Raw genomic sequence first — 25,746 nt, 5'->3', positions numbered from 1 at the left:
GAAGTACAGGGTTGTAGGTGATAGGTGAATCCTGGAGAGGGGAAGTGGTGAAGTAAAGAGCTGGGAAGTTGATAGGTGAAAAAGATAATGGGATGAAAAATGAGGAATCTGACAGGAGAGGGTAGAAGATCATGGAAGAAAGGGCAAGGGGAAGAGGTGGTGGACAGCTGAGGAGTAAGATGAGGGACAGAGGTGGGAATGGAGAATGGTGAAGGGAAGGGTGGGGCAATAACCAGAAGTTTGAGATATCAGTTTCTGCCATTAGGTTGGAGGCTACCCCAGACGAAGTATAAGGTTTGCTTCGCCAACCTGACTGTGACCTCATCGCAGCAATAGAGGAGGCTGTGGACTAACATGTTGGAATGGGAAAGGGAAGTAGAATCGAAATGGGTAGCCACCGGGAGACCCCGCTTTTTCTGGCAAATGGAGTGTAAGTGCTCGGCGAAGTGGTCTCCCAATCTATGTCAGGTCTTACCGATGTACAGTTGTGCTCTAAACTCGTCTGCCTCCTCGAAGGTGGTTCCTATGCATGCCCATCGTACATGGGAGCCATTTGCTCTCATTTCCATTTTATCCCTGATGAGAAACATAGAAAATTACAGCACAGGAACGGACCATTCGTCCCACAATTCTGTGCTGAACCTCCTAAAAAGCAAATCAAAAACACTCAAACACTAATCCTGCCTACCTACACAGTGTCCATATCCCTCCAACTTCCTTAAGTCTAAGTGCCTATCCAAACGTCTCTTAAAAGCCTTTAAAGTAGTCACTTCTACCACCAAACCAGGCAGCGTATTCCACTCTGAGTAAAAAACTTACTCCTCACATCCCCCTTGAACCTACCCCCCTCTCGCCTTCAATGTCTGCCTTCTGATATTAGACATTTCAATCCTGGGAAAAAGATACTCTCTGTTCATTCTATCTACACCTCTCATAATCTTATAAACCTCTATCAGATCTCCCCTCGACCTCTGGCACTCCAGAGAAAACAGCCCAAGTTCATCCAGCCTCTCGTGACAGCGCATGCCCTCTAAACCGGGCAGCATCCTGGTAAACCGCTTCTGCCCCCTCTCCAAAGCCTCGACATTCAAGAGTGAAGACATTGAAAGGGATTTCTGGTTGCATCGAAGGTGCAAGGCAAGGTTTGGTGTTCAACGTGAGCACTGCGCAGGGTAGGGCGCACATTCTGACCGCCAAAGTTTGTGGTGTGTCTAGCTGCTATATCTGTCAGTAACCATCAACAATTATTTTGCAAGCCTGAAAAATTCACTGACAGTGATTAGGTCAATGGGATGAGGAGAGTAATAGATAGGCATAGGCTGGATGGGCCAAAGGGTCTGTTTTGTAGTGCTCCATGATGCTATTACTGTTACCACTAGTATAAATTGGCAGCGGTAAACAGGGACGTCTTATCCACTAATGATTACAAACGGTAGTAACTAGTGTTGTGAGATCCACAGAAGTGAGAGGAATCATTTTCTCTGTGATAAATGCAAAGTTTAACTTTGCCACACGATCTTACCTAGCTTTGTGTTGTCAGGTTTCTGGCTCATTGTCGTCGCAAGCCAGACCATCAAGATTCACAGAAGCCTGGCCACAGGGACCTTTGGGAGTCCTGTTTTGAAACTTTACGAGCTAGAGTGACACTGTACTGTTGCAGGATGTGGCATTCAGTTAGCCTGACATCAGTGGTTGGGGAAACGCTGAAATCTATTATTAAGGAAGTAATAACAATGCACTTGGAAAATAATAATAGGACTAGCAGTTTCAACATGAATTTGCTGAAGGGAAATCATATCTGACAAATCGATTAGAGTTTTTCTGTGGCTATATCTTGCAGAATAAATAAGTAGGGACCATAAGACTATAAGACATAGGAACAAAATTAGACCATTTGACCTATCAAATCTATTCTGCCATTCCATCATGGTTGATCTTCCCTCCCAACCCATTCTCCCACCTTCTCCCCATAACATTTGACACCTTTACTAATCGAGAACCTACCAACCTGCACTTTAAATATGTCCATTGACTTGGCCTCCATGGCCACCTGCTGTGATGAATTCCACAGATTCACCACCCTCTGGCTAAAGAAATTCCTCCTCACCTCTGTTCTGAAGGGACATCCTTCTATTCTGAGGCTGTGTCGTCTGGTCTTCGACTCCTCCACTATAGGAAACATCCTCTCCACATCCACTCTATCTGTGTCCTCTGGTCCTAGACTCCCCCACTATAGGAAACATCCTCTTCTCATCCACTCTATCTGTGTCCTCTGGTCCTAGACTCCCCCACTATAGGAAACATCCTCTTCTCATCCACTCTATCTGTGTCCTCTGGTCCTAGACTCCCCCACTATAGGAAACATCCTCTCTGCATCCACTCTATCTGTGTCCTCTGGTCCTAGACTCCCCCACTATAGGAAACATCCTCTTCTCATCTGCTCTAACCAGGCCTTTCAATATTCAGTAGGTTTCAATGAGACCCTCCCTTGTTCTTCTAAACTCTAGCGAGTACAGGCTCAGAGCCATCAAATGCTCCTCATACATTAACTATTTCATTCCCAGAATCATTCTTATAAACCTTTTAATTTCTGCGATCATTCTTCTAAGCCATTGGACAGCGTTTTTAGATGGTCAGGATTATTTCTAAAGTATAACATGGCCTTATTAAACAAACCTGGTGTTCTTGGTAATAAACTGCTGTTGATGGGTTAATGGACGGAAAATATCATAGGAATACTGTAAATGGGCCATTTTCTGTGTTGTAACTGGTGGGATGACACAAGAATCAGTTCAGGGGCTCTAAAAGGGCTAAGAATGATTGAGGTAATATTACAGTGCAATACATTAAAAAAAACTATGTTACAATAAAAATATATAAGTCTTGAAAAGCAGAATCTGTTTCTAAAACTCTGAGTGTGTGTCTTCAGGCTCCTGTACCCCCTCCTTGTTGAGAAGAGGGCATGTCCTGGGTGGTGGGGGTCCTTAATGATGGTTGTTGCCATTTTGAGCAACATCTTTTGAAGCTGCCCTCGGTGGGGAGGCTAATGCCCATGACCATTCTCCCTATTCTCCACCGACCTCTCTCATTCACAAGGATTTTTCTTTTTCACATTCAGAGATGATCCTCACTGCTGTTTGAGTTACTGTCATCTTCCTGTCAATTTGAAACCGGTCTAACCATTCTTCTCTGACTTCTTTCATTAACAAAGTATTTTCACCCACAGAGCTGCCACTCACTGGATTTTTCTTTGCACCGTTCTCTATAAACTCTATAGACTTCTGTGCGTGAAAATCTCAGGAGATCGGAAGTTTCTGAGGTAGTCAAACCACCCCGTAACACCGACATCCTTACCAACTAAGTCATTTTGGCACCAACAATCACTTTATGGTCACTCCATTCTTCCCCATTCTGATGTTTGGTTTGAACAATAACTGAACCTCTTGACTGTGTAGCTTAATGCACTGAGTTACTGCCACATCATTGGCTGATTAGATACTTGCATTAGCAAGCAGGTGTACCTAATAAAGTGGCCACTGACTGTATTCAGTGTAATCCATTGAGGGTAAACGTGGTGGGCCAGCTGTAGAGATGGCCGAGGAAGGCGTTCTGTCAAATGCTAAGTGTGGATGTGACTGACAGCGTGAACTTTGACCGGCTTTGGTTCCCTTGCAGGAAGTTGGATGCCTTCATTTACGATGCGGCTGTGCTGAACTACATGGCTGGGCGGGACGAGGGTTGCAAGCTAGTGACCATTGGCAGTGGCAAGGTGTTTGCCACCACCGGCTATGGAATCGCCATCCAGAAGAACAGCGGCTGGAAGCGGGCAGTGGATCTTGCCATTCTGCAGCTCTTTGGTGACGGTGAGGGACATTGTAATACTCTGTTGTCCTGAAAATACAGAACAACCCAGACAGAGTGGTAGTGGAGGCAACGTTCCCAACGGTGAGAGAGTCTAGAACCAGAGGGCTCTCCTTCAGGATACAAAGAAGTCTCTTTACAATGGAGATGAAGAGGATTTTCTTTAGCCAGGGGGTGATGAAACTGTGGAATTCATTGCCACAGCTGGCTATTCAAAATGGAGGTTAATAGGTCCTTGATTAGTAAGGGTGTCACTGTTACGGGGAGAAAGCAGGAGAATAAAAAATATCAGAATCAGATTTAATATCACTGACATACCTGTATATTATGAAATTTGTTGTTCTGCAGCAGCAGTACAGTGCAAAACTTAAAAAAAAAACTATAAATTCCAATTCTTATATATATATATATATATATATATATAAATCTGATGATGGAAGAAGGGAAGGAACTATTCTTAAAACATTGAGTGTGCATCTTCAGGCTCCTGTACTTCCTCTCTGATGGGAGCAGTAAGATTAAGGCATGTCCTGGGTTCCTGGGTGATGGGGTCCTTAATGATGGATGCTGCCTTTTTGAGGCGTCACCTTTCGAAGGTGTCCTGGATGGTGGGGAGGCCCAGAGTTGGCTGAGGTTACAATTTTATGCAAATTTTTCCAGTGCTTCCAGTGGCCCCTCCATGCCATATGGTGATGTAGCCAGTTAAAATGCTCTCCACGGTACAGCTGCTACAGAGATAGGGAGGGAAATTAAATCAGCCATGACTGAGTGATGGATTTGACTTGATGGGCCATGTGAAACCATTTAAACTGCCTACTCCCATCAGCCTGCACCAGGACCATAGCCCTCCATACCCCTACCAATCCAAACTTCTCTTAAATGTTGAAAGTGAGCTCCATGCACCACTTGTTCTGGCAGCTCATTCCACTGTCACCCTTAACCCATGATTTCTAGCTGTAGTCCCACCCAACTTCAATGTAAGCCTGCTAGCATTTACCCTATCTATACCCCTCTTAGTTTTGTATACTCCTCTCAACTTTCTACGTTCCAAGGACTAAAGTCCTAACCTGTTCTATCTTCCTTTATAACTCAGGTCCTCCAGACACAGCACATCTTTGTAAACGTTTTTCTGAACTCTTTCAACCTTACTTCATTCCCTGGTTAAGATCTCTACTGCTATGCTATGGGGTATTTTATTTTCACAAGTTTCTGTAAAAGCAGTGTGTCCTGCTAGTGAGATTGTTTTGGTTTCGGCTAAAGATAAGGAGCCATGTTGTCCAATTTAATATACCTACCTCAAACACTTCCTGTGATTGTTGTGTCAGCCAATCAGGATGGTAGAATGGAGGGAAGGTTCTAGAAAGAACTGGTTGGAGAGAGATTTCTGATGGACAGAGTTAGGCTCATGGTCATTTGGCAGGAGATGTGCAGAAGAAAGGTTCGGAGCATCTATCCGAGGGGGATCCCCTAATAGAAAAAGTGCTTTGCAAGACAAAGGAGTCCACGAAGAGAAGTTCTACCTGTGATTGGTGATGAGAATTCAGCACCGTGAAGTGAAGTGATGTGATGCACCCATCCTCTACAGAAACAAGCTCCATCGTTTATGTGCACATTTAAACTGTAATAGGATCTTTTTTTTAAATCTTATTTTCTTTTTCCTATTAACTGTTTGATAGAGCTGAAATTGGTGAATATAATTTTATAATTTTATGCTGGTGTGCGATCTGTTATATCTTGGCAACTGATAATTGTGTATGGGCAATATTTACTCTGCTTCGCTCAAATCGAGGTTCCTTTAATTGGAATTCCCAACGTTCTGTTTGCTTGAACCTCAAATCATACCGACCCTAGATGTGTATTGTTGATGAAGGGTGCCCATTTCATCGCTGAGTCGCATGGCTGTCAGCAGAGTTAGCCAACGAGCCAAGCTGGCATACAAGCTCTAGTGAGAGGGTTATACCTATTTACAACTCTCCTGTAGGTACTCCAAATTAGGCCTCACCAATGTCTTGTACAACTTCATCATAACATCCCATCTCCTGTACTCAATACTTTGATTTATGGAGGCCAATGTGCCAAAAGTTATCTTTACCACCCTATCTATCTGTGATACTACTTTCAACAAATTATCGACCTGTATTCCCAGATCCCTTTGTTCTACAACACTTCTCAGTCCCCTTCCGTTCACTGTGTAAGACCGACCCTGCTGGTCCTACCAAAGTGCAACATCTTGCACTTGCCTGCATCTGCCATTCTTCAGCCCATCTTGCCAGATGTTCCAGATCCCACTGCAAGCCATGATTGCCTTCCTCACTGTCCACTAGACCCCCAATCTTGGTTAAAAGGTTCCAGTGAAAGGTTCAAGCTTCCAGCGCAAGTGTTGCTTGCGACCTCAATTTTAACATATAAAATCCTGCAAATTTGCTAATCCAGTTAACCATATTATCATCTAGATCATTGATATGGATGGTGTGTGTGTGTGTGTGTGTGTGTGTGTGTGTGTGTGTGTGTCTGTGTGTATGACATCCGTTAGTCTCGTGAGACCATGGATCTGCGCCCTCTCCGGGACGCAGGCCTGGGCAAGGTTGTATGGAAGTCCAGCAGTTGCCCAAGCAGCAAGTCTCCCCTCTCCACGCCACCAATGCTGTCCAAGGGAAGGGCAAGGGCTGATGCAGCTTGGTACCAGTGACATCGTGGGAGTTTCCAGAACGAGGTTGAAGGCAACGTCGGACTGCCTTAGGGACTCCAGCTCCGGATTTGTCCTCAGGGTTTACTCCCGAAGCCTTTCCCATGAGTGGGTATGGCCGCAAGGCAGCGGAGGTTTGAAATCAGAGTTTTCCCTCTCTTAGATGGACTGCCTACCCAGGCTGACGAGCTCCATCTACGTGAAGCACTGGTTTTAAGGCACCAGGACCCGCCTTCGCCCCTTCTCCTGTCAGTAGAAACAGTTCCGCTGGGCTTAGAGGCTAAGCCACATGAGAAGGCCAGGAGTTGGACTTGGTTGTCAAAGGCTATTTGAGGCACATGCTGTGAGGAGCACTCTTAGGTAGTGGGAGCTTGTCTCCACTACCACTCCTCGGCTTGACAACCTTGGAACCATGGATGACATAGATCATAGGTATCTAGGTTATAAGGAATCTGAGGGTCAACCTCTTCACCAAGAGTTTGGTATGTATATGGAACAAGCTATCAGAGGAAGTGTTTGAGGCAGGTATATTAACAACGTTTAAATGACTCTTGGACAGGTCCAAGGATCGGAAGGGTTTAGAAGGATATAGGTCAAGTATGATCAAATGGCACTGCATTTAGAACATAGAATAAAGCACACTACAGCATTGTACAGGGTATTTGGCCCATAATGTTATGTCAACCTACTCTGAGACCTAATGTATCTGTCTCTACCACCACCCTTGGCAGCGTGTTCCACGCACTCATCACTACAGGAGTACAGGAGATGTGCTGCTATGTTGAAATTGTATAAGGTATTTTGGTGAGGCCTATTTTGGAGTATTGTGTGCCGTTTAGGTCACCAGCCTACAGGAAAATGTATATAAAGTTGAAAGTGTGCAGAGATACTTCACAAGGATATTGCTGGGTCTTGAGGACCTGAATTATATGGGAAGATTGGATAAGTTAAGACTTTATTCCTTGTAATATAGAAGATTGAGAGGAAATTTGATACAAAATTATGAGGAGTATAGATAGGGTAAATGCAAGCAGGCTTTTTCCACTGAGGTTGGGAGGGACTACAACCAAAGGTCATGGATTAAAGTGAAGGGTGAAATGTTTGAGGGGAAACTTCTTCACTCAGAGGGTGGTGACAGTGTGAAACAAGCTGCCAGTGCAAATGGTGCACGTGAGCTCGATTTCAACATTTATGAGAAGTTTGGATAGGTACTTGGATGAAAGGAGTATGGAGAGCTATGGTTCCGGTGCAGGTTGATGCGAGTAGGCAATTTAATTGGCTTAGTGCGGACTAGATGGGCCAAAGGGCCTGTTTCTGTGCCTCTATGATCCTCTGTGTAAAAAAACTTAACCCTGCCATTTCCTCTATGCTTCCCTCCAATTTCCTTAAAATTGTGCCCCCTGGCACTAGCAATTTCCACCCTGGGAAAAGGTCTCTAGCTGTCCACTCGATCTGTGCCTTTTATCATCTCTCATACCTCTATGATGGGCATTTCAGGTGGCATGAAAGATCTGTTGGATTACTCGATGACTGTACTTATGCTACTTATCACTCCACTTCTGACTTCGCAAGCGTGTATGTGTCTAATGTGGTGTCTGTCGGTTTGGAGTCAGACCTGTTGCCAGGGGCTCCACTGTTGATCGGAGTCGATCATGAATGTTGTGTCCTTCCAGACAAAATGATACACAGACTGGGACAGTACGATACGGAGAGCAGGCTGTTCCCCATGGAGCGGGCTCCCCCTCTCCACACAGCTGATGAACCCAAAGGAACGGCAGAGACCGGTATAGTTTGGCACCAGCGGTGTCGCAGGAGTTGCCAGTCAGCATTGAACTCAGAGTAGGACTGCCTCAGGGACTCCAGTTCTGGATTTTTCCTCGGAGTTTACTCCCGAAGACTTCCCCATGATTAAGGCAGCGGAGGTTTGAGATCAGAGTTTTCCTTCTCCTAGGTGAGCTGCCCACCACGGCTGACGAGCCCCATACACAAGGGCTTCTGTTTACAAGAAAACCTGAAGAAACCTGCCAACTGACTAACAGAACTTGTTAACATAGTTAATTAAATGCATAAGAATTGTACAAGATTTAAATGCCAAGCAGAGAGTCTGGTGCAGAAAGATCCCTCCACTGGCTGGTATAGGCAAAATGAAGGTCTGGTAAGACACTGGCACACTCGGGTGCAGTGGTCAGTCTCGGCCCAATCAAAGGTGTAAATGTCGTCCTTTACATCGTTTTTATGAACGCAAGATACCAAGAACATCAAATACTGCAGGACGATGCCACCAATGAGTTGCTTGATAGCAATGCAGTTTGTCTTGTTGCATACCGTTGTTGTGTTGTTGCCTGGAGTTGCCGCGTAGCATTGTGATGACGTGGTGCGCAGCACAAGTGACTGTCTTCCGTGTTTTTATTGGGATCGCATGACCCTATTGGACGTTAGTCTGGTTCACTGGTTCATTGGTGAAACTGATAGTGGGGGAACTGCATTGCCTCGGTTATGGTGAGAACTAGGCCATGTAGCTTAGACCTCATGCCACAGGGTCGCCTATGTCAACCGCCCAGGGGAGGGGACAACAGAGGTGGTGTAGGAGAGAGCAGAGGCCTCCTAGGGCGTGTTGTAATCCATACTGGGTTGGGGCTGGCCACTCCCATTGATGTTGCCCTCCAGTCCTCGCTCGGCACTGCCTGTGGTGTTTGCTCGGTGCTGCCCTCTAGTCTTCACTTGGTGAAAGAACAAGCTGGACCAGGACAACCAGCCGTGCCACTCCACTATGCTTTTTCTTCTTTGTGACTGTAAGTTTTTCTAAAATCGTGCTATGTGCTGTTGGTGATGTGCTTTGCATCTTGGCTCCAGAGGGCTGCTGTTTTGTTTGGCTACGTTCATGTATAGTTGAATAACAATTAAGTTTAAACTTGAGATGAGCCAGTTGGAATTGGAATTGGCTTATTGTTGCCATTTGTACCGATGTACTGTGAAAAGCTTTTGCCTTTTACACTGTTCATACTGATCAAACCGTTACCAAAAGACAATCAGGACATAGGAGTGGTTTCAGGCCATTTGGCCCTTGGTGTCTGCTCCGCCATTCCATCCTGGCTGATTTATTATCCCCCTCAATCCCATTCTCCTGCCTTCTCCCTGTGAACTTTGATACCCCGACTAATCAAGAACCCAATGACTTGGCCTCTACAGCCATCTGAACCAATGAATTCCACAGATTCACCACCCTCTGGCTAAGAAAATTCTTCCTCATCTCTGTTCTAAAGAGATGTCCTTCTATTCTATGGCTGTGCTCACTGTAGGAAACATTCTCTCCATGTCCACTCTGTCTTGGCCTGTGAATATTTGATAGATTTGGACCATAAGACCATACGAGAAAGGAGCAGAATTAGGCCATTTGGTCCATTGAGCCTTCTCTGCCATTTCACCGTGGCTGATCCATTTCCCCTCTCAGCCCATTATCCTGCCTTCTCCTATAATCCCTCATGCTTTGACTAACCAAGAACCCGTCAACCTCTGCCTTAAATACACCCAAAGACTTGGTCTCCATAGCAGCCTGTGACAAAGAATTCCACAGATCCGTCACTCTTTCAATGAGATCCCCCTCATTCTTCTAAATTCCAGTGAGTACAGAGTGCAATTGAGGTAATACAAAGTAAAACAACTGCAGAATGCAGAATGCAGTGCAGCAACAAAGAGGAGGTACCCAGCCAGGAGAGAGTAAGTTGCATGATCATGACAAGGGAGATTGTGAGGTTAAGAGTTCACCGCCTTCATATATTCATGGTATTTCTCCATCAGACCAGCATGTAATTGCATTTGCTTGACTAATCTGGTGGAGTTTTTCAAGGATGTAACCAGGAAGTTAGTCGGGGGAGATCTAGTGGATGTAGTGTACCTCGATTTTCAGAAGGCATTTAATAAGGTCCCACATAGGAGATTGGTGGGTAAAATCAAAGCTCAGGGCATCAGGGGGAAGGCATTGACATGGATAGAAAACTGGTTGGCAGATAGAAAGCAAAGGGTAGCGGTGAATGAGTGTTTCTCGGAATGGCAGGAGGTGACTAGTGGGGTGTCACGGGGCTCGGTATTGGGACCACAACTGTTTACAATTTACATCAACGATTTGGATGAAGGCATTGAGAATAACATCAGCAAATTTGCTGATGATACTAAGCTAGGTGGCAGTGTGACATGTGATGAGGATGTTAGGAGAATTCAGGGTGACTTGGATAGGCTGGGTGAGTGGGCAGATACTTGGCAGTTGATGTTTAATGTGAATAAGTGTGAGGTTATCCACTTTGGGAGTAAGAACAGGAAGGCAGATTATTATCTGACCGGTGTAGAGTTAGGTAAGGGAGGAATACAAAGAGATGTAGGAGTTCTTATTCATCAGTCACTGAAGGTGAATGAGCAAGTGCAGCAGGCAGTGAAGAAGGCTAATGGAATGTTGGCCTTTATTACAAAGGGAATTGAATACAAGAGCAAGGAAATCCTCTTGCATTTGTACAGGGCCCTGGTGAGACCACACCTGGAGTGTTGTGTACAGTTTTGGTCTCCAGGGTTAAGGAAGGACATCCTGGCTGTAGAGGAAGTGCAGCGTAGATACACGAGGTTAATTCCTGGGATGCCTGGACTGTCTTACACAGAGAGGTTAGAGAGACTGAGCTTGTACACGCTGGAATTAGGGAGATTGAGAGGGGATTTGATTGAAACACATGATTATTAAGGGATTGGACAAGATAGAGGCAGAAAATATGTTCCAGATGCTGGGAGAGTCCAGTACCAGAGGGCATGGTTTGAGAATAAGGGGTAGGTCATTTAGGACAGAGTTAAGGAAAAAGTTCTTCTCCCAGAGAGTTGTGGGGGTCTGGAATGCACTGCCTCGGAAGGTAGTGGAGGCCAATTCTCTGGGTGCTTTTATGAAGGAGCTAGATAGGTATCTTATGGATAGGGGAATCAAGGGATATGGGGACAAGGCAGGAACCGGGTATTGATAGTAGTTTATCAGCCATGATCTCAAAATGGCGGTGCAGGCTCGAAGGGCCAAATGGTCCACCTCTGCACCTATTGTCTATTGTCTATTATTGGCCAGAAGGGCTATTTTGTTGAAATGGAAAGATGTTTCTGCTCCTACTTTAATACAATGGTTTCCCAGGTGATGTTATGTCTTAGTTTGGAGAAAATCGGAAGTCGAACTTTCGATCCTCGATTTGATTTTGAGAGAAGGTGGGGTTCTTTCGCCCGCTACTATAATCTGATTTGAGTTAGTTAATATGGTTTCCTTCCGATTTTTCTTTAAGTGGATTTGAGTTGGCGGATTGATGGTTTTTTTTATGGAAGCTTGTATGATGTGTAGCTCCGGGGTCGTGCTCCCAATGGGTTTTTTTTTTCAGTTAGTAGGGATTCTTTTTTTTCCCTTCTTTTTCTTTCAAAAAAAATTCTTAACACTTTATTTTCTCTTATTATTGATATATTGCTTAGCTTTGTTAATCAGTTATTTGTTAATTTCATTCCTTATTGTATATTATGACATATTGACTTAATGTATCTTTTTTTTGTTAATCTTCAATAATAATTAATAAAAAGATTTTAAAATGACGAGTCCACCTGATTGGACTAGGGAACCACTCAATAGAATTATAACAGTGGTTAGAAGCTGTCCTTGTATCTGGTGGTACCTGTTTTCAGGTTTTTGTATCTTCTGTCCCATTGGAGAGAGGAGAAGAGGGGAAGTCCAGGATGGGTAGGGTCTTTGATTATGCTGGCAGCCTTACTGAGGTAGTGAGGACTGTAGACAGAGCCCGTGGAGCATGGCTGCTTATTTGTAGCGTCATTCATTCCTTTGATAAGAAGAGGCAAAGGATTCAAGCCAGTTAAAACTAATTTTAGTTCTTCTACTAAGATGGCTTCATAAATTAAGAAATAGACTCCCAGAAGGAGCATTGGAGGAGGCTCACTTAATTAAAAATTGGATGATGTGGTGGGTGAGTGTGGAACCAGGGGGTTGAAAGTGGAACAAATATCTTCCCATCAGCACAGAGCCAACCCTCCAGCCCCTTGAGCCTGCTCCTCATCATAATTACCTTGTCTTCTTGGGAGAGGGACTCCATTCTAATTAGCAGTGTGACACAATATGACGTCAGCTCAAAAGAATCCCAAGTTCAGTCTGCTTTGTGGTTAACGATTTGATATTTAAATATGGTCTTGGTCTCTTTGTATGGTTCTCTGGGCCCTGGTTTAAATCCAGTCAAGGTTAACGTTGTCCACGCTTGCCGACTGAATGGTAGGAGGTGAGTTTGATCACTGCTGTCAATGGCTACTGTACTGATAGTCTCCTTCCATCACATTGTCTGGACAACAGTGTGGCCCTTCTGAAAAGTGTACTCGGTTCAGACTCGGCAAAGCCAGCAACGTGTAAGCAATGAATCAGCAACTCACACTGGGAGTTACGCTCCTGTCCTTGACTTTGTTCTTGGAAGTTTGCGTGGATTTGACATGTCAGCTAAAACTTTGACAAACTTCTATAGATGCACAGTGGAGAGTATCCCGGTTGATTGCATCATGGCCTGGTCTGGAAACACCAATGCCCAGCAATAGAAAAGCCCACAGAAAATAGTGGATAGTCCTTCACAGGCAAAGCCCTCCCATCATTGAGCACATCTGCTTGGAGCACAGCCACAAGAAAGCAGCCTCCACCATTAAGGAGCCCACCATCAAGGTCCTGCTCATTCCTACTGCTGCCATTGGGAGGGAGGTACAGGAGCATTAGCTCCCACGCCACCAGGTTCAAGAACAAGAGTTTTCTTCAGTCATCAGGTCTTGAACTAGTGTGGATAACTTCACTCACCCCAACACTGAACTGATCCCACAACCTATGGACTCACTTTCAAGGACTCTACAACTCATGTTCTTAATATTATTTATTTTTCTTGCTATTTATATATTATTATTTGTTTTTTTTTGGTATTTTCACAGTTTGTCTTCCTTTGCATGTTGGCTGTCAGTCTTTGTGTGTAGTTTTTCATTGGCTCCTTGTTCTACTGTGAATGCCTGCAAGAAAATGAATCTCAGAGTAATATCTGGCGGTATATACATTACTCACTTAAACCCCAAGACCCCTACTGGGAAACAGGCCACCGATGGCAGTTTGCCAGAGCCTCTGTCCTGGGCCAGTCTTTCAGGTTGTCCACAGGAGTAGCCCATCTGCCTGATGTATCGGAGGATGAGGTCTTTCGAGCTTCTGTTGGTGTTTCTGGGTTTTTACGGGATGGTGTGAGCCTCTTGCCCAACCCTCCTCCTTTCGCAGCCAGACGTGGTGGAGTTACACACATACATACTTCGATAATAAATCAGCTTTGAGCTTTTGATGCTAACATTCAATAGACAATAGACAGTAGGTACAGGAGTAGGCCATTCGGCCCTTCTAGCCAGCACCACCATTCACTGTGATCATGGCTGATCATACACAGTCAGTACCCCGTTCCTGCCCTCTCCCCATATCCCTTGACCGCGCTATCTATAAGAGCTCTATCTAACTCTCTTGAATGCATCCAGAGACTTGGCCTCTACTGCCTTCTGAGGCAGAGCATTCCACATATCCACCACTCTCTGGGTGAAAAAGTTTTTCCGCATCTCTGTTCTAAATGGCCTACCCTTTGTTCTTAAACTGTGGCCTCTAGTTCTGGACTTACCCATCAGCGGGAACATGCTTCCTGCCTCCAGCGTGTCCAATCCCTTAATAATCTTATATGTTTCAATCAGATCCCCTCTCATCCTTCTAAATTCCAGTGTATACAAGCCCAGTCGCTCCAATCTTTCAACATATGACAGTCCCGCCATTCCGGGAATTAACCTTGTGAACCTACGCTGCACTCCCTCAATAGCAAGAATGTCCTTCCTCAAATTTGGATACCAAAACTGCACACAATACTCCAGGTGGGGTCTCACCAGGGCCTTGTACAGCTGCAAAAGGACTTCTTTACTCCTATACTCAATTCCTCTTGTTATAAAGGCCAGCATGCCATTAGCTTTCTTCACTGCCTGCTGTACCTGCATGCTTGCTTTCATTGACTGATGTACAAGAACACCTAGATCTCATTTTACTTCCCCTTTTCCTAACTTGACTCCATTTAGATAGTAATCTGCCTTCCTGTTCCTGCCACCGAAGTGGATAACCGCACATTTATCCACATTAAACTGCATCTGCCATACATTCGCCCACTTACCTGATCTTGAGGGAAGTGAATAATCGCCCTCTGGAATGTGGGCAATAGAGTAATTCTTAGTTTGCTGGTGGGACCCAACATTATAGCATCTTGCATTCAAGTTTCAGGAGTTTATTAAGCTGTTGTTGGAATAATCATCCAAAGTGTTGTTATTTTGGATTTTGGAGTGTGAAGTTGGCGCCAGTTGTCGACTGGTGTCAGTCTGAGTGGTACATTCTGCGTGTCTTTAGGTTCTGCGATTCTCTGCAGAGGCTGTAGTCTATCATTTTGAGTGGGAGGAAGAAGATCTGGTCACTACCAGCCTTGCTGTCCACAGCTCCCAGGAGTCTGACTTCACGGTTTCCCTCCCACCCCCTCCCCCAGCCTGGCCTGTCTCCAATGCTGACCATTCGCTACTGTCCTGGGATTGGCGGGCCGTCCCTGTGGGTGGGTGGGTGGGGTGGAGGAGTGGGGTTCTTGTTTCGTTGCTTGGTCTGTTCAGTTTTGTCGTGATCCGTGTTGTTCTGCTGAATATTGTGGGCATGTTATGTTGGCACCTGGAATGTGTGGTGACCCCTGCATTGGCTGTTAACGCAAACAATACATTTCACTGAATGCTTCAATCTACACGTGAATTTGAATCTGAATTCTCTCTCCAATCTTCTACCATGGTGTTGTGGACTACAGGGGTACTGAATGTATCACTCTCTCTCTCCCCCTCTCTCTCCCTCCCTCTCTCTCTCGCTCTCTCGCTTTCTCTCTCTCTTTCCGTCTCTCTCTCTCCCTTCTCTTTCTCCTGCCTCTTTCTCTCTCTCCCCTCCCTCCCTCTCTCTCTCTTTCTCTCCCCTTCTCTCTCTCACTCTCTTTCCCTTTTTCTCTCTCTCTCTCTCTCTTTCTCTGTCTTTCTCTCCGTCTGTCCTCTCTCCGCTCTCCCTCCCTCTTGCTCTCTCTCTTTCTCTCACTTTCCTTCCCGTATATTAAATAAATAGATGACTATAGAGTGATTATATACACACACACACACACATGCATGTATGTATATATACATATATGTACAAGAGTCTTAAAATATGTGTGTGTGTGTGTGTGTGTGTGAGATATACACATGCATATTATAAGACTGCTGTGCCTAATGAAGTGGCCACTGTGTGTATACTCTGCTGCTGTAAGCTATCCACTTCAAGGTCAAAGTCAGATTTCTTTCCTCATCCTCTCATCCTGATGATATTGGGTCTGAAGACCAAAAGAACCAGCTCTTCATATACTGTATGTGTTTTCACACACACACACACACACACACACACACACGTGCGCAATAAGTGGTGCAAACAGAGAGCAAGCCTAGTGAGGTGGTGTACATGGGATTCTCGATGGCCGAGGGGAAGAGGCTGTCCCCGTGTGGAGGAGGCTCCACTCCAGACAGAATTGTTTCCACACGCTCAGGTAAATGCTGAAACACAGCAGTGGACACTACAACTGTGTGCTCACACTAGCAAGCAAAACGGGCTGCTGACGACAGTGTGTAATTAATTTTCATTCACACAGTGTTCCTTTCTCAACTGTCTTTGGGGAATCATTAACATCGGACTCCTGTGTCTTTGCTGATGGAGATCAAGACTGTGCGGGTTCCCGGCAAAGTGGAGTTCAAGGGCATGTAATAAATCGATTGCCGGTTGGGTTTTAGACCTCATTTTACTTTGATGTAATATACAGCGTCAAAAACTCACAGCTTCTTTAGAGTTCCTTCAGTTCTCAGTACTCTCAGTACCTTCGGAATCTAATAAAGTGGCCACTGAGTGTATGTTCATGACCTTCTGCTGCTGTAGCCCGTCCACTTCAAGGTTCAACGTGATGTGCATTCAGAAATGCTCTTCTGCACATCACTGTTGTAACGTGTGGTTATTTGAGTTACTGTCACCTTCCTGTCAGCTTGAATCAGTCTGGCCGTTCTCCTCTGACCTCTCCCATTAACAAGGTGTTTTCCCCTACAGTACTGCCACTCACTGGATGTTTTATTTTGTTTTTCTCACCATTCTCTGTAAACTCCAGGGAGTGTCCTGTGTGAAAACCCCAGGAGATCATTAGTTTCTGAAGCACCAACAATAATTCCACGGACAAAAGTCACTTAGATCACATTTCTTCCCTATTCTGAAGTTTGGCCGGAACCAGGACAGAACCTCTTGACCACGTCAGCATGCTTTTATACGTTGAGTTGCTGCCTCATGATTGGCTGATTAGATATTTGCATTAACGAGTCGGTGTACCTAATAAGGTTACTGAGTGTAGAGTGTGGCAAATGGGAAAGCCGTAGAACCCAAAGGCACGTTGCCACATCGCTGGTGTTGCAGCCAGGCCACTGGCAGCATTGGTGCTAGTACTGATCACTAGAGTTGAGTTTGACATTCTCCTCAGCCTTATTCCCTTAACTGAGAATGGCTCTCTGTGTGACTGACGGGGGTGGCGGGGGGTGGAGGCTGATCCACGGGCAGCCACCTTTACAGATTGGGGTCAGGGTCCAGTGTCATGGAAGGTGAGATGACTGGGGACCCTCCACTGCTGCAGCCTTCTTCCATCTTCACTGCCGTTGTGACGTGGCATCATCTCCTACCAGCTCCACCACTGAGCTCTTTGTCTGGAAGCAGACTCCCCCCCCCCCCCCCCCCGCCCCACTGGACCTCACCACCAAGGGCGACCCTCCCAGGAGCTAGGCACCAGGTGGCAAAAGCCCAGACGGCGTTGCTCGCGAGTTCCTGAGAACTCGAGGGCCTCTCCACCACGACGTGGTGACGGCGTGACGCGCACGGAGCCTCCAGTATAATCTTGCACTGGGCACATGCGCTGAATTAGGTAATGAGTCTGAAAAGTGGGTTCAGTGGAAGGAAGGTTTTGTCATCAGGGTGCACAAGGATCAGTTAAAGATTTGCTCTATTTGTCAGATACATACAATGAAAGAGTGTCACTTCCCCAAAGGCACCCTAACTTCAAGATGAAGAAATTAGCCCCTTATTGTTACATAATCTACAGTGTGATGGATCAGACGGTCACATGCATATCAAAACATACAGTGAGAGGCCAACACAGGCTGAGGATTGTGCCTGGCGGCAGTCCGCTGAAATCACTGCGTTTCCGGCGCCAACATAGCAGGCCCACGCCTCACTAACCCTAGTCCATGTCACTTTAGAATGCGAGAGGAAACCCGCACGGTCTCGGGAAGGGCGTGTGTACAGACCGCCCGGGAATCGATCCCTGATCTCGCACAGCCGCTGCTGTAAGGTCATCATGCGCTGACCCCCACGTTACCATGCTGACCATCGCCTGTGTTCCCTGCAGATGCCGAATGACCTGCTTCATGCCCCCCCCCCCCCGCCACTGGCGTTCCAATGGATGCTGCTAGGACGGCGGGGTGGCGTGGCGGGTTAGCGCTATCACTCTACAGCACACCAGCTGTAAGATCAGGGTCCCGCCACTACCTGTAAGCAGTGACCTTTTGAGGCTCATCCCACGTTTTAAAAGCATGTGGGTTAGGGTGAGTAAATTGTGCGGTTGGGGCCCTGGAATCATGGCATCGCTTGCGGGCTTCCCTCACGACAATCCTCACTGATTTGTTATGTTGCAAACTGTATGCTTTGATGTTTCAATGAACATGTGACGTATAAAGCAACCATTAATCGTCAACTCTCTGCGCTCGGAGTGACCTGCTGTCTTATTACCCCCCCCCCCCACCCCACCCCCACTGTGCTTCCAGGAGACATGGAGGAGCTGGAAGCCCTTTGGCTGACTGGCATCTGTCACAACGAGAAGAACGAGGTAATGAGCAGCCAGCTGGACGTTGACAACATGGCGGGTGTGTTCTACATGCTGGGAGCTGCCATGACACTGAGTCTCCTCACCTTCATCTGTGAGCACCTCTTCTACTGGCAGCTGCGACATTGCTTCATCGGCACCTGTACGGGCAAACCCGGCCTCATGTTCTCCGTCAGCAGGGTAAGGCTACACCTTTCCCACCTTAAATTAAAACTTACAACTTAACCTGGCCTCATGTTCTCCGTCAGCAGGGTAAGGCCACACCTTTCCCACCTTAAATTAAAACTTACAACTTAACCCGGCCTCATGTTCTCCGTCAGCAGGGTAAGGCCACACCTTTCCCACCTTAAATTAAAACTTACAACTTAACCTGGCCTCATGTTCTCCGTCAGCAGGGTAAGGCCACACCTTTCCCACCTTAAATTAAAACTTACAACTTAACCTGGCCTCATGTTCTCCGTCAGCAGGGTAAGGCCACACCTTTCCCACCTTAAATTAAAACTTACAACTTAACCCGGCCTCATGTTCTCCGTCAGCAGGGTAAGGCCACACCTTTCCCTCCTTAAATTAAAACTTACAACTTAACCCGGCCTCATGTTCTCCGTCAGCAGGGTAAGGCCACACCTTTCCCTCCTTAAATTAAAATTTAAAACTTACAACTTAACCCGGCCTCATGTTCTCCGTCAGCAGGGTAAGGCCACACCTTTCCCTCCTTAAATTAAAATTTAAAACTTACAACTTAACCCGGCCTCATGTTCTCCGTCAGCAGGGTAAGGCCACACCTTTCCCACCTTAAATTAAAACTTACAACTTAACCCGGCCTCATGTTCTCCGTCAGCAGGGTAAGGCCACACCTTTCCCTCCTTAAATTAAAATTTAAAACTTACAACTTAACCCGGCCTCATGTTCTCCGTCAGCAGGGTAAGGCCACACCTTTCCCACCTTAAATTAAAACTTACAACTTAACCCGGCCTCATGTTCTCCGTCAGCAGGGTAAGGCCACACCTTTCCCTCCTTAAATTAAAATTTAAAACTTACAACTTAACCCGGCCTCATGTTCTCCGTCAGCAGGGTAAGGCTGAACTTTTCCATCTCTGCTTTCTGCACCTGCGATGATACTGATGTCTGAAAGTACCCACATAAGGTGTTAGAACGTAGAACACTACAGCACAGTGCAGGCCCTTCAGCCCACAATGTTGTGCCAAACCTTTAACCCATTCCTCACATACCCCTCCATTTTCCTTTCATCAATGTACCTATCAAAGTGTCTCTTAAAAACGCCTAATATATCTGCCTCTCCATCAACCCTGGCAATGCGTTGCATGCTTCTACCATTCTCTGTGTGAAAAAGACTCCCTTTAATGCACCCTCCCCATACTTTACTCCAAAGACTTTAAGAGTTATGCCTTTTCGCTTTAGCTATTTCTACCCTGGGAAAAAGTCTGTGACTGTCCATTCTACCTATGTCTCTTATCATTGCTGTAGAGAAAATAGAGTTCAGACCCTTGGACATCACCTGGCAGCCTTGTAACCAGTCCCTGATGAATTGGGATCAGAATCAAGTTTATTATCACTGACATGTGTGTTGTGAACTTTGATATTTTGTGGCAGAGGTACTGGGCAAGACATAAAAAACTATAAATTACGTAAAAAGTAGTGCAAAAGAAATAGTGACATAGTGTTCATAGGTTCATAGACTGTTCAGAAATTTTGTGGCAGAGGGGAAGATGCTGTTCTTAAAATGTTAATGTGTGGGTCTTCATGCTCCTGTACTTCCTCCCTGATGGTAGTTAGCCAATTGTTGGGTCTGATTGGCTAACTCATCCTTACGAATGGGGTTGGCCTTGGCTGTAATTCCAGTGGGAACCAGTTCTTGGCTCCTTCTCCTCAAGGAGGGCGTTATGGAGGCAGATTTCGAAATCGATTGCATCTTGTGTGGAAAGTATTGGAATGTGGCTCCCTCTGCTGGTGCAGGATTTAAATGCGCCGTTTGGCTGCACATTTCCACAACTCCGTTCAGGAAGTTTTGTGCCAGGGTCAGCCAGTTTTGGCTGGGCTCAGCAGCCCGGGCAAGAGCCCATTTCCCACAGCTGACCTGGTCATTACCTCATTAATGTCAGTGGGACCTTGGCGTAACAAAACCAGCTGCTACATTCAAATTTTATAACATCATCAACCCCTTCAGAACTTTAGTGCCTTAGATCATTTTGGAACTGTACGAGATTTGGAGAGGTGCAATAGACATAATTTAGTCTGCACTTCTATTAAAGGGGAAGTAAGTTCTTGGAAGACTAGATGGCAGCACTCCTCCTTTGTCTCCCATGCTCTACGCTCCCACCCACACCCACCCCTAGCCATTTGAGGTTGTGAGCCATCTGGGACTCTTTGTTCATGGTTCTCTCGCAGCATCTCCACTTGGTCATTTGAAAAGATGTGAAATGGCAGGACCTGTGGAGGTTGTTTCCAATAGCGAGGGAGTCTAGGACCAGGGGTCACAGCCTCACACTAGAAGGACATCCTCTTAGAGATGAGGAGGAGCTTCTTTAACTGGGGGTGGTGGACCTCGCGGAATTCTTTGCCACAGATGGCTGTGGAGGCCAAGTCATTAGGTCATATTTAGGGGAATCAGAGATTACAGGGAGAAAGCAGGAGAATGGGGTTGAGAGAGTTAATAAATCAGGCATATTGGAATGGCGGAGCAGACTCAATGGGTTAAATGGCCTAGTTCTGCTCCTAAGTCTTATGGTCTTATAGACAGAGGAAGGAGCTCATTCGGAAATTCATCCAACACCAGCCAGTGGAACCTGTATTGATTCATATCAGGAGGTGGAGTAGGTTTCATTGCTGCCTTTATGGGGTAAAGAAGACCATGAGGCCATAAGATATAGGAGCAAAATTAGGCCATTTGGCCCATCGAGCCTGCTCCACCATGTCATCGTGGCTGGTCCATTTTCCCTCTCAGCCTCAATCTCATGCCCTGACCAGTCAAGAACCTGTCAACCTCTGCCTTAAATACACCCGATGACTTGGCCTCCACAACTGCACATGGCAACAAATTCCACAGATTCACCACTCTCTACCTAAAGAAATTCCTCTTCATCTCTCTTCTGAAAGGATATCCCTCTATTCTGAGGCTGTGTCCTCTGGTATTAGACTCCCCCCACCATAGGAAACATCCTCACCAAATCTATACTTTTGAGGCCTTACAACATTCCATGGGTTTCAATGAGATCGCCCGCCATTCTTCGGAATTCCAGTGAGTAGAGGCCCGGAGCCATCAAACCCTCCTCGTGTGACAAGCCTTTTGATCCCTGAATCATTTTTGTGAACCTCTTTCGAACGCCCACCAATGTAAACACATCCTTTCTTGCCATCACGACATTTACACTACACGCTGCATCTGCAAAGGTATCAGCATTATGAAGGACCCCACGCACCCCTCATACAAACTCTTCTCCCTCCTGCCATCTGGGAAAAGGCTCCCAAGCATTCGGGCTCTCACGGCCAGACTATGTAACAGTTTCTTCCCCCAAGCTATCAGACTCCTCAATACCCGAAGCCTGGACTGACACCTTGCCCTACTGTCCTGTTTATTATTTATTGTAATGCCTGCACTGTTCTTTGTGAACTTTATGCAGTCCAGTGTAGGTCTGTAGTCTAGTGTAGCTTTCTCTGTTTTTTTTATTATGTAGTTCAATCTAGTTTTTTGTAATGTGTCATGTAACACCATGGTCCTGAAAAACGTCGTCTCATTTTTACTGTGCACTGTACCAGCAGTTACGGTCAAAATGACAATAAAAGTTGACTTGACTTGACTTGATAAGAAGCTCAAATATTGGGGAGGGAGATTCCAGTGCAATGCTTCCTGCAATTCTTTGTGATTGTTACGTTGTAGAACCACTTCAGGTGGACTTTGTTGAAGGCCACAGTGTGCAGAACCTTGTCCTAAATCTGCCCTTGTTCTCCTGCTCTCGTTCCAGGGTATATACAGCTGCATTCATGGCGTGCCGATCGAGGATAAGCAGTCGTGCATCGACTCTCCCACTGCCACGGTGAACGACACCCATTCCAACATCATGCGGCTCCTGAGGACAGCCAAGAGCATGGCCAACCTCACCGGGGTCAATGGCACGCACTTCGGCTCGCCTCAGAGCGCGTTGGACTACATCGGCCATGACCCGTCTGTCTTCGACGTGTCCGAGCACCGGAGGAGCTTCACCCACTCGGACTGCAAGTCCTACCAGCCCGACGACAACCTGTTCAGCGACTACATCAGCGAAGTGGAGAGGACATTCGGGAACCTCCACGCGAAGGACACCAACAGCATCTATCAAGACCACTACCACCACCACCGGCCACACAGCATCGCCAGCACCAGCTCCCTGGACATCCCCTACGAGTGTGACAACGCCATGTTTGGTACTCAGGGCAGGACGCTGCCCAGGAAACCCTTTGAGATCGGTCTGCCCCTGAAGCACGCCCAGGGCCACCTCAGCGACAGCTACGAGAACCACAAGTGGTTCAAGAACGACCGCTACCCCCACGACGACCTGATCCGCTCCGATGTCTCAGACATCTCCACCCACACGGTCACCTACGGCAACATCGGCAACAGCAAGCGGCGCAAGCAGTACAAGGACAGCCTGAAGAAGAGGCCGGCCTCCGCCAAGTCCCGCAAGGAGTACGATGAGATCGAGCTGGCCTACCGGCGCCGGGCGCACACGGCCGACCGCAAGGGCCGCTTCTTCAACAAGGACAAGTTGCGCGACCTCTACCACGACCAGTTCCGCTGCGCCAAGGAAAGCCAGCCCCGCTGGCAGCACGTCGACCTGACCGAGTTGTACCAGGGCGGAGGCGGAGGAGGCGGAGGGGGAGTGGTCGGTGGGGGCGGTGCTGACGACGACTTCGGCAAGCACGAGGTGCAGCGGCTCGCCAGGCCCCACCACTTACACCTGGCTGATTTCGGGCCCGGGCCCGTCCAGCCCCAGGCCGGCCTGTGGGACAAGGCGGATTGGGGTGGGCAGCAGACTGAGGTCTACTGCCGTAACTGCCCGGCCAAGCTGCACAACTACGGCGGGCAGGGGGCGGGCAGGGGCGCCTGCCACTGGTGCGAGGCCTGCAAGAAGGCGGCCACGCTGTACGACATCAGCGAGGACAACTCCCTGCAGGAGGCCGAGCACTTGGGCAGCGGCCTCTCCAAGTACCAGAGCCCCAGCGACTCGGCCAAGCTGGCAAGGCGGGGCCGTAACAAGCTGCGACGGCAGCACTCGTACGACACCTTCGTCGACCTGCAGAAGGAGGAGAGCGTGGCGGTGGCGCCCCGCAGCGTGAGCCTCAAAGAGAAGGACCGTTTTCCCGAGGGCAGCCCCTACGCCCACATGTTCGAGACGACGACCGAGGCCCCGTTCGGTGGCAAGGCGCCGGCGCCCGAGCACCGCAGCCTGAGCCGTTACTCGCTCAGCAAGTCCCTCTACCCCGACCGCGTCACCCAGAACCCCTTCGTGCCCACCTTCGGCGATGACCAGTGCCTGCTGCACGGCGCCAAGTTGCACTTCAAGCACCCGGCCGCTTCCAAAGGCCGGGCCCCAGCCTCGGCCGTGCTGGGCACCCGCTTCGCCAAGGACGTGTGCCTGGGCGGCCAGACAGCAGTGTGCATGGCCAACAATAAGACTGCCCGGCCCTTCAATGGCTCCAGCAACGGACACGTGTACGAGAAACTGTCCAGCATCGAGTCGGATGTCTGAGGTTTTGCACTGTTGGGGACCTCCTGCTCTGGACTGCCCGCCGGAGCTCCGGATTAGCGGCTCTTTTCTACTTTTTACGTTTTTGGTCTTCATTGCAAAATATCAAATGGTCTTTGTTTCTCAGCAGCGTCATTATGGCGGCGAATTGGAACCCATGATGAACATTAAGTCTGGTCCAATACAATATGGCAAAATTCTAACTGCATGTCAGCTGTATCGTTACATCGGGTGATGCATCTTTGTGTAGGGATATTCATTATTAATAGAGTACATATTCATATCAGTGCCCGTACTGTACAGTTTAAAACCTGTTTCAACCCACTCACCACTGAAGACCCTTTTTGGCTTCATTCTGAATGTCTCGCGAGGGTTCTGGTAAACCCTCAGCTGCAGAATTTATCGCAGACGTGGAGACGGGTTGCAGCGATTAAACCTGGAACGACGGCGTGTATGTGTGCCGAGGTGTGCGGGTGTGCGCGGGCACGCACCGTGACCGTTTCCACCTGTGGCTCGTGTGCATCCTCGCACGCCCGCTCACAGATGTACGTGCTTGAGCGTGTATAGATGCACGCTTGCGTGTGTGCGTGAGTGCGTGCGTGTGTGTGCACGCTTGTGTACGTGTGTGTGTGTGTGTGTGTGTGTGTGAGTGTGTGCGCACGCTTGTGTACGTGTGTGTGTGTGTGTGTGTGTGTGTGTGTGCGTGCTTGTGTAAGTGCGTTCACGCACGTGCGCGAGCGACTCCATGACGACAGTGTGCAGTGATGTTGTTGGGACTCGATTAAAAATCTCGGGCACCACGGTGACGGTGATATTAAGTTTTGAAGCAACCGCTGGTCTTGAAGTCCCAGCGGACTTGTGAAGCGGTTTGTCTAAGTTAGGCAACTATTAAATGCAGGGGTTTGTGCTACAAGATTTAGTTATGATTTCAGTCCTGATCCTTACTCCCAAGTCCGGACGTTTCCTGGCAACACCAGGGAAAGCACTGTGCCAGGTGAAGGTCTGGGAATGAAAGGGTTAATGCATGAGGAAGTGGGGCTGTACTCACTGGAATTTAGAAGAATGAGGGTGGTATCGCATTGAAACCTACCAACTCTTGAAAGGCCTAGGTAGAGTGGATGTGGAGATGATGTTTCCTACGGTAGGGAGAGTCTAGGACACAGACTCCTTTAGAACAAAGATGAGGAAGAATTTCTTTTGGTGGTGAATCTGTGGAATTCATTGCCACAGACGGCTGTGGAGGCCAAGTCACTGGGTATATTTAAAGTGGAGGTTGTTAGGTTCTTGATTAGCAAGGGAATCAAAGGTTATGGGGAGAAAGTGTGAGAGAATGGGGTTGAGAGGGATAGTAAATCAGCCATGGTGGAATGATGGAGCAGATTGGCCGAATGGCCTAATTCTGCTCCTGTGTCTTCTGGTGACTCAGTTATTTCCCAATGAAGTGACTACC

The 25,746-nt window shown here is 47.3% G+C and overlaps 1 protein-coding gene across 1 annotated transcript in view; it reads left to right on the top strand.

The window, feature by feature from the left end:
• The window catches only part of LOC132382754 (glutamate receptor ionotropic, NMDA 2B-like), a 332,180-nt gene extending 307,881 nt beyond the window's left edge, over positions 1-24,299 (top strand). The window contains exons 10-12 of the mRNA XM_059953212.1: positions 3,676-3,863; positions 18,497-18,735; positions 22,536-24,299. Coding sequence (XP_059809195.1) covers positions 3,676-3,863; positions 18,497-18,735; positions 22,536-24,299 — 2,191 coding nt within the window. The remainder of the gene's footprint in view (positions 1-3,675; positions 3,864-18,496; positions 18,736-22,535) is intronic.
• The last annotated feature ends 1,447 nt before the right edge of the window (positions 24,300-25,746 follow it).

Source organism: Hypanus sabinus, chromosome 29, assembly GCF_030144855.1.
Source record: "Hypanus sabinus isolate sHypSab1 chromosome 29, sHypSab1.hap1, whole genome shotgun sequence".
In the NCBI taxonomy this organism is placed as follows: Eukaryota; Metazoa; Chordata; class Chondrichthyes; order Myliobatiformes; family Dasyatidae; genus Hypanus; species Hypanus sabinus.
The sequence above is the reverse complement of the archived record's forward strand: the minus strand, read 5'-3'. Positions and strand labels throughout refer to the sequence as shown.